This window comes from Podarcis bocagei (assembly GCF_964188305.1).
Source record: "Podarcis bocagei genome assembly, chromosome: 4".
Lineage (NCBI taxonomy): Eukaryota > Metazoa > Chordata > Lepidosauria > Squamata > Lacertidae > Podarcis > Podarcis bocagei.
This window is the reverse complement of record NC_138128.1, coordinates 93,175,563-93,184,744: the sequence shown is the minus strand read 5'-3', so window position 1 is coordinate 93,184,744 and position 9,182 is coordinate 93,175,563. Positions and strand designations below refer to the sequence as shown.

At 47.4% G+C, this 9,182-nt stretch overlaps 1 protein-coding gene across 1 annotated transcript; it reads right to left on the bottom strand.

Annotated features, from left to right (window-relative positions):
- Positions 1–1,762: 1,762 nt before the first annotated feature.
- Positions 1,763–8,604, bottom strand: GDF2 (growth differentiation factor 2). Its single transcript, XM_081191806.1, has 2 exons — positions 8,122–8,604; positions 1,763–3,331 (listed from the first exon to the last, which is right to left on the bottom strand). Exons 1-2 carry the CDS (start codon positions 8,459–8,461, stop codon positions 2,427–2,429), a joined length of 1,245 nt encoding a protein of 414 aa, XP_081047932.1. The 5' UTR covers positions 8,462–8,604; the 3' UTR covers positions 1,763–2,426.
- Between the last annotated feature and the right edge of the window lie 578 nt (positions 8,605–9,182).

Genomic DNA, 9,182 nt, shown 5'->3' with positions numbered 1-9,182 from the left:
AGTGGTCATATCCTGTGGAACGGCTTCCACTGGCCACCAAAACCAGCTGAGAGTAGCCAATGAGTTGCATGCAAAGACAGGCTCTGGTGGATTGAGTGGACAAAACCAAGAGTGGTACCAATGGTCAAGAAGGCCTTTTCTGCACATGCTTTTAGATCAGGCATCCTCAACCTGCAGCCCTCCAGATGTTTTGGCCTACAACTCCCATGATCCCTAGCTAACAGGACCAGTGGTCAGGGGTGATGGGAATTGTAGTCCAAAACATCTGGAGGGCTGAAGGTTGGGGGTGCCTGTTTTAGACAGAAGTGAGGGGCAGATGGAGCTCATACATCTGGGAAGGCAGCCCATCTAGGAGAGGGTAAACTCTGGTCCTAAACATCCACTGCCTTGCGGGATATTGTCACGGTCCGGTTTACAGGCGGTCGAAGTCCTGGCGGAGAATGTCGGGACCGGGGGCAAGACGGTGGGGTGGGAGCAGGAACAAGTGTCTGGAAGCCAGGAGTCCGGAAGCCAAGGGTCCGAGGGTCAGGAAACCAAGACTCAAGAAGCCAAACACAGCAAGGCAGGAAGTGTGTTGCTGTGGCCAAGAGCCAAAGGGAAATGCTGACCTTATATCCCTTCCCGGCACTTGCCACCAGGTACTGTGAGTTACCAATTGGCCTCACCTGTGCGGCCACGCCTTGCCTCTTCAGAACAAACTTAGGAAAGCCCCAGTCTTGTGAAGCCCTACCGGTCACAGGGCCTGGCTCCTGCACGCACTCCTGACAGATATCTCTGGGAGAAGAAAGGGAGTAGGCCCTACGCAAATCCAGAGTGAAGTCCCTAAGATGGTTGGATGGCACCTTGGGTCCCTCTTTCTGGCAACTCCTGCAGCCTAGCTGATGTCAAGCATATTGCTCTGCTTTCCTTTGGACCACATCAGTGAGGCTGAGAGTGGTGGGTCCTGTTGTCTGAGCAGTCCAAGACCCCCAGACACACTGCCCAGGCTTGCACCCCAGGCAGGTCACTTCAGTGCTGCTAATACAGCAAAACAGCAACACAAGAGGCAGCAGTTACGAATTACCAGTCTCTGCAGCCACAGTTTAGGACCTTAGGGCATAGCTGTCAACCATCCCTTATTTGGCGGGAAACTCCCTTATCCCAGTGCTGTGTCCCGCTGCTGTCCCTTATTGATGATGTCCCTTAAATTTCCCGGGTTTCAAAGGAAGCAGCTCCTCTCCCTCCCTCCCTTCTGGCCAGGGAGGAGGGAGGCTCCAACTGTGTTGCTTGGCTGTGTTGCTCACCCAATAAGGAGTCTAAGAACGACTGGGGGGTGGAGCTTGCATGCCTTGTGCCGATCAAATCGGCCGCGTTGCCTGGGGACTCGCCTTTGCTCAGCGCTTCCCAGCAGAGAGGTGACGGTGGTTTTCCTTGCTGCATCCCCTTTGCCGGGTTGCTGCGCTGTGGGAACCACCGCTTGAGGGTTCGTTTGGCTGTTGACTGGGCTTTCTGCCTTTGGCTTGGAGGGGCTCCGAAGTCGAACCTACCTGTGCTTGGAAAATCCCTTATTTTGGCTGCTGAGCCCTTATTTCCGAGGCTGCTGGTCCCTTATTTTCAAATCTGTAAGTTGACAGCTATGCCTTAGGGCAAAGTGTGGGTAATAAATTAAATTAAATTCCCTCACCTTCGCTCCCCTTCTCTGCCAAATAGCTTGTTGACAAAATTTTAAAGACTTTGTACTTGCCGTCTCAACAGCTCCCCTTTGGGTTAAAGTGCTGCAGAATTTCAAGCTGCTAAGTGTATCTTTTATTACTATCTGGCAAATGTAGGGAAATAATAATTTGAAACGAGAAAACGTCAATATTCTGGAAAACAAAAGAGGGGAGATGGTATTATATGGGCTTAGAAACAGGATGTAGACCTCGACATTGTCACGGGGAAAGGAAAATGGGAAGGAACATGGTTACAACGCAACGGACATGATGACAAAACGAAATGTTTCGTACGACTACTGCCTCAAATTGCCAATACTTCCATGCTCAGCCTCAGGAAGAATGAAGAAACACCGCAAAAAGGCACAATTAGAAGTTCATGAATGCATGTGGATTGGGTAGCCAATGTCCTAAGCAGATCTAGCATGGACCGTGAGATGCATCAAACTCAATTACTACTAGACACATTTGCAATACCGTGGGTGGGCATCGAGGGGACCTGCTAATTCAATAGGCCTAAGAGAAGCGGTAGCTGTTCCAATTTTTCAGTTTTGGTCTCAGATTCTCTCTCTGTGTGTCTGTCTGTCTCTTGAGAGAGAGAAAGGTAGGTGTCAGCTTGGAAGACAACCGTTTGCATACTCAGCCATTTATTTCCAGCAAGTGCCGTTCTATGAAATATCCGCAGAGATATTTCCACCGCTTGGTTCAGTTATGAAGGAGAGGTCCTCTGCTCTCCTACCTGCAGCCACATTCTGCTACCTTCATCCCTTCGTACTGGTATTTCAGAGTGGGCGTCCCGGCATCGTCATTGTAAAGCAAGGAAATGGCTTCCAGCTTGGTGGGAACGCAACAAGCCTTGGCTGCTTTCTTGGGGTTCTTGTAGTGAACCAAGGTCTGGATGATAGCGTGTTTGGTCGGGGTGACGTTATCAGTCAAAGGAAAGAAGCAGCCCCCTTTGCACTCAAACGCCTCATAATCCGAGGGCGCAATGATCCAATTCCAGCCAATTTCTTTGAAGTTGACGTGAAGAGACGTTCTCCGGCAGTGGTTGCTTTCAACACTGCGTTTGCTTCTAGATGGAGAACGGTGGGTTCCGCCGACAGGCAACGCATTCTGCTTGTGAACAGTGTCATTCTTAAGCACGCTCTCCTGTTCGTGTGCCATCATTTCCTGAAGTTCCCTGTGGTTCTGCTTGATTCTGTTGCCATTATCGTTGGAAAACACTATCAGCAAGGGCAGACGGTTGGACTCGGGTGTTACACTGATGCTCGGCTTCCCACAGGTGGGCTCCCTCTGAACATGGCTTTCCACGGTGATCTGTAGCTGGCTGGTAGTCCTTGCTTTCTCCGCCTTGACCCATCTTTTCACAGTGCCAGACATATCAAACATCACCCAGCCACATTCGTGGATTTCTTTGGAGACTAGAAAAGATCGGGCCTCTTTTGGTTTCTCCCAGGGATCCCCTCCTTGACTGCCGTAGATGACCACGTTTCCCTGAAGGCGAGAGAAACACTCTGCCTCCTCCTGACAAGCAGTGTGGATCCGAAGCTCAGCTCTGGTGACTTCTTCATGCCATGGGATGGAGACATTGAAAAGCAAGATGTATTTCTGAAAGGGATCCATTTCCCCTGAGGCAATATCTGTGGGAGAAAATTGATAAGCATTGTTACCATAAGGTAAAGGTAAAGGGACCCCTGACCATTAGGTCCAGTCATGACCGACTCTGGGGTTGTGGCGCTCATCTTGCTTTATTGGCCGAGGGAGCCGGCGTACAGCTTCTGGGTCATGTGGCCATCATAACTGAGCCGCTTCTGGCAAACCAGAGCAGCACACGGAAACGCCGTTTACCTTCCCTCCAGAGCGGTACCTATTTATCTACTTGCACTTTGAGGTGCTTTTGAACTGCTAGGTTGGCAGGAGCAGGGACTGAGCAACGGGAGCTCACCCCGTCGCGAGGATTCGAACCGCCGACCTTCTGATTGGCAAGCCCTAGGCTCTATGGTTTAACCCACAGCGCCACCTGCGTCCCTATTGTTACCATAGCTCTCTGTTATTGCAGGGTGGGAGATATGAAATGTAGGCAACCCACTCAGTTGGGCGGGGTACAAATAAAATAAAATAAAATAAAATAAAATAAAATAAATAAAATAAAATAAAATAAAATAAAAATAATATCACCACCACCACCACCATCATTATCATCATTGCTTTTTTCTGGGGAAAAACATTCACCTAAACATTTTGTGAATCTACGTTTGGCCTCATTGAGGGGCAGTATTTCAATATGAGTAGGAAAATGAAAGTACCCCTAAACATTTTTTTAGAAAAAAGCACTGTTGTTATTGTTGTTGTTGTTTTACTGTTTGTTATTATTAGGAATAGGTCTTAACCTGCATCTTAATTGATGTCTTGCTGCTGGTGGTTTTACAAGTTCTAATGTAAATCAAAATAGTAATGAATATTCTGCTTGCAGCCAGTAGACAACATTTTATGGGTGAAATTAGGGATTCTTTTAATATTTCTAACAGACCTGCTATGACAGCGAGGTTCAGTATCTAAAGCCTCCATCTCCTATTGTTTTGGAATGATTTCAGTGCATTAAAAGAAAACTGCCTGGCAAAGAGAGAGAGATCTAGACCCTCCCAGTGTCCCTATTTACAGAAGTCCCGGATTTACAGAAGCCGCCCTGGTTTCTGATTTGATCCTGGAATGTCCCACTTTTCCTTAGGACGTCCCTGTTTTCACTGGAGAAATGTTGGAGGGTATGGAGTTATGCGGCCCCCGAGCCAAGGAAATAAGTATTTATACAACCTTTAGAAGACACCTGAAGGCAGCCCTGAATTGGAAAGTTTTTTTAAAAAATGTTTTATTATGTTTTTATATACAGGGGACCCTCTAGTTACGTACCATGCTGGATATGTAACTTTCGGGTTATGGGCAGAAGCGCTCAATCGCGCTGCGTGCAGAAGCAGCACCTCTGCCTACGGACTTTTCAGGATGCGGACGGACCCCCGGAATGAATTTAATTCATATTTGGAGGGTCCACTGTATGTTGGAAGCTGCCCAGAGTGGCTGGGGCAACTCAGTCAGATGGGTGGGGTATAAATATCATAAACATCACCATCACCACCACCACGATTGAATAGGATGTCCCTATTTTCATCAGTGCTGGAGGAGACTCTTGAGAGTCCCGTGGACTGCAAGAAGATCAAACCTCTCCATTCTGAAGGAAATCAGCCCTGAGTGCTCACTGGAAGGACAGATCCTGAAGCTGAGGCTCCAATATTTTGGCCACCTCATGAGAAGAGAAGACTCCCTGGAAAAGACCCTGATGTTGGGAAAGACGGAGGGCACAAGGAGAAGGGGACGACAGAGGACGAGATGGTTGGATAGTGTTCTTGAAGCTACCAGCATGCGTTTGACCAAACTGGGGGAGGCAGTGGAAGACAGGAGTGCCTGGCGTGCTCTGGTCCAGGGGGTCACGGAGAGTCAGACACCACTAAATGACTAAACAACAACAACAACATTTTCATCAGAGAACTGTTGGAGGTTACGGGCTTGTTGTGTTTCTCTCAGGATGAATGGACCCCCCTTCCCTGCCCTGGAAGTGGGGAGGGCATCAATGAAAAAAGCCCAGGCTTTTCCCAAAACGCTTGATTGCCTGTTAATTGGGCTGGCAGCAGAATCACCAGCCGTACTAGCAATGGCACCCTCCATTGTGCTTGAGGCAGAAGGGTGATTATTTTTTTGGTGGGGGGAGAGAACCAGGAGAAGCCATATAACATACTAAGTGGTGTTCCGCAACAGTGAGGAACACCTTGGGGGTTCAAGAGGAACAGCTGAGGGCTACTGTCACTGCTCTCCAACATCTACCGCCTGAGACCAGTGTCCCACCCTGTCTAATGGTAAGGCCAGCCCTGATCCCAGTTTATACATAAAGGTCTCACACCGATTTAAAGCATGGATCAGTTTCAGGCACTACAGAACAAATTATATATCCTAGCCACTAGCATTTAGTAGCTTATTGGCCAGCTATCTGCCCATAAACAAGCAGCGAAGGACTTCACTGTGGCACAAATCAAACAAATGCACACTCAGCAGCCAAACTGGATAAAGCCCAAGAAATCACAGGTTGATTTCTCTGCTCCTCCTTCCATTTACCTCGTAATGGCCTCCTTGTGGGACGCGGGTGGCACTGTGGTCTAAACCACTGAGCCTCTTGGGCTTGCCGATCAGAAGGTCGGTGGTTCGAATCCCCGCAACGGGGTGAGCTCCTGTTGCTCTGTCCCAACTCCTGCCAACCTAGCAGTTCGAAAGCACACCAGTGCAAGTAGATAAATAGGTACCGCTGTAGCGGGAAGGCAAACGGCGTTTCCATGCGCTCTCGTTTCTGTCACGGTGTGCCGTTGCGCCAGAAGCTGTTTAGTCATGCTGGCCACATGAACCGGGAAGCTGTCTGTGGACAAATGCCGGCTCCCCTGGCCTGAAAGCGAGATGAGCACTGCAACCCCACCGTCGCCTTTCACTGGACTTGACTGTCCAGGGGTCCTTTACCTAATGGCCTTCTATGAGGACTGCGCCATGACAGGGCAAGGGATGAGTGGAGTAATTCAGGCATGCACTTTGGGGGGCAGGGGCAGAGAGAGTTTCCACTTAACTTTCTGCCCCTTTTGGAGCTCCTCTTTGTAAAGGTCATAAGCGAATAGAATTGCAGAGCACATTTTATCTCATTATTATTATTATTAATTAATTAATTAATTAATTAAATTTATATACTGCCCTTCATCTGAAGATCCCAGGGCGGTTGACAACATAATACAGTGGTACCTCGGGTTAAGTACTTAATTTGTTCTGGAGGTCCGTTCTTAACCTGAAACTGTTCTTAACCTGAAGCACCACTTTAGCTAATGGGGCCTCCCGCTGCTGCCGCGCCGCCGGAGCACGATTTCTGTTCTCATCCTGAAACAAATTTCTTAACCTGAAGCACTATTTCTGGGTTAGCGGAGTCTGTAACCTGAAGCGTATGTAACCTGAAGCGTATGTAACCCGAGGTACCACTGTAATGCAAAACGAGAGCAAACAAAAAATACATAACCAGAACCAAAACAAACCAATAACCTTAATAATCATAATTATTTTGCTATCTGAATTCTATTCCTGGTAGCGTTCCCAGGGGGCCCAACGCCATGTGCTGACATCGCATGCAAGGAGTCAGGGAGTAGAGCTGAACATCTTCTGAACATTGAGGAGGCCCTCAAAAAAAACCAAAACCCCCAAAAAACTTGGGGGGCGGGGCAAAGTGCCTTGGCCCCCAGGAACTGGCGCCTACAATTGTTCCTGAAATGTGGTCCTAGTTGCTATTCTTTTTATTAGTTTCACTTTTTAAAAAAGCACCCTAAGGTGTCTTCACATTGGTGCAAAGAGGAAAGCATTTTCGGGTCTCCCTTGAAGCAAAGCAAATAAAGATGGTCTCAAAGCTCAGATTGGGGTTGTTTTTTTATATAATAGGGCTGTCATATTTCAATAATTGAAAATCTGGACATAAAAGTTATTGAGCAAAATGTTTTTTGGCAAAGTTGCTGAGCTTTTTTTGGGGGGGCGCAACACTGTTGAGTTTTTGAGTTTTCCCCAAAGTCCCCCCCCCCTGCAAAATCTCAAAAATATCTACCGGTACTCTTTAACATGGAATTCCCCCAGACATTACAGCCTGGCTGAAATTCTGGACATGTGGCAACCACAATTTCATGAAAACTACCGCTAATTTTAAAACCCCATTGAAGTATCATGATTTGGTCACTGTCAGAAACAGGAACCTTCACTGGGGAGACAATTGACATCAGGAATAAACTCAGAAGGGTTGGCTGGCTGTCCAGTTGGCAGGGGCAGAATGCCAGAGATGTTTTGACAAGCAAGCCCTAAATTACATTATCAGTTTATTGCTGGTATCTGATTTCTTCTTGATTTAAAAAGAAAACAACATCTTTTATATTATACAGTGGTACCTCAGGTTACATACGCTTCAGGTTACATATGCTTCAGGTTACACACTCTGCCAACCCAGAAATAGTGCTTCAGGTTAAGAAATTTGCTTCAGGATGAGAACAGAAATCGGGCTCCAGTGGTACGGCGGCAGCAGGAGGCCCCATTAGCTAAAGTGGTGCTTCAGGTTAAGAACAGTTTCAGGTTAAGAACGGACCTCCGGAATGAATTAAGTACTTAACCTGAGGTACCACTGTATAAGGAAAAGTGAAGAACGATCAGGCTTGCTGATAGAGCAAGTAACTACAGCTGCAATTTCGCAAACACTTAGTGTAAGATCCATTGAACTTAATAGGACTTACTTTTGAGTAGGCACACAAAGGATTCCACTGTAGGATTCCTACCCACCGGGAAAACCAAGCCCACACATTGTGGAAGAAAACCCTCATACCTTCAGGACTGAAGCTACGGACAATGTTGGATATGGGGCTGGAAAACTTGTCCTTGGTATATCGATTATACAAATCAATCATGAATTGGGGTGGCTCCTCTTTCATCTTCTCCTGTGAAGGTATCTCTGATAAGTTCAGGTTCCTCAGGAAATCAGCTTTCAGATTCTCCAGGAAAGCCTGAAAGTCAAAAGGGGCCTCTTCATCCATATTCCCAAGGTCACCAGAGTGTTCGGGAGAGTTTCCCGCAGTGAGTAATCCACTCCTAACATCCACAGGTTTGCTGTTGGTCAGGTGGACGAAGATGACATTCCAAAGAGCCAAGGCACCAAAACAGTACATTTTGCATGTGCTTCGTTCTCCGGTGGGGGAAACGCCAACAGAGATCCAGGAACGTCTTGTCCGATTAGAGTCTGAGGAGTGAGTAGGGGAGCAAAACCAAAAGCTAGACGCTTTCTGAAGCTGTGTTGCGGCCGCTCTTTTCCCCAGCCCCAGACCCTTGTGAATTGCCAAGTAGACTGGTCATACACTTGCCCTTATCTCAGCGATTGATGCTAACATTTCAGTCCCTTATCTATTACGGCTCTTCACTAATGAAGATTCTATAAACATGCCGACGAGCACATATGGCTCATGAAAGCCCACGATGGAATCTATGTTCTCCTTTGGGGGGGGTCATTGTTGCTTAATGATGTCCCGTTGTCATTTCCTTGCCAGCGACAATATGTATTTTAGGATGCCTAATAGGAGGCTTGGAGGGGGAGGGGAAGGAGGTTTGTAAAGTGTTTTCCTAGATTCCTGCAGCAAAATATTAACACCCCCACTACAGCTCCAAAGTTCCTTGAAATACTTTCCAAACGGCGCCGATGTGCTCTGATGTAAGACACAATCCTATGACGATGGAAATACCCATAAAGGGGACTCATTTATCAGCTAAGCGCTATTGTTTGTACACAGAAGATGATCTGCTTTCTGTCATCTCCCCCCCCCCCCCGGACTGTCAGTTATGACTTGGATAGATATGATGGCAATTCCTTGGTTTTCTGGTAAGTAACAAACATTA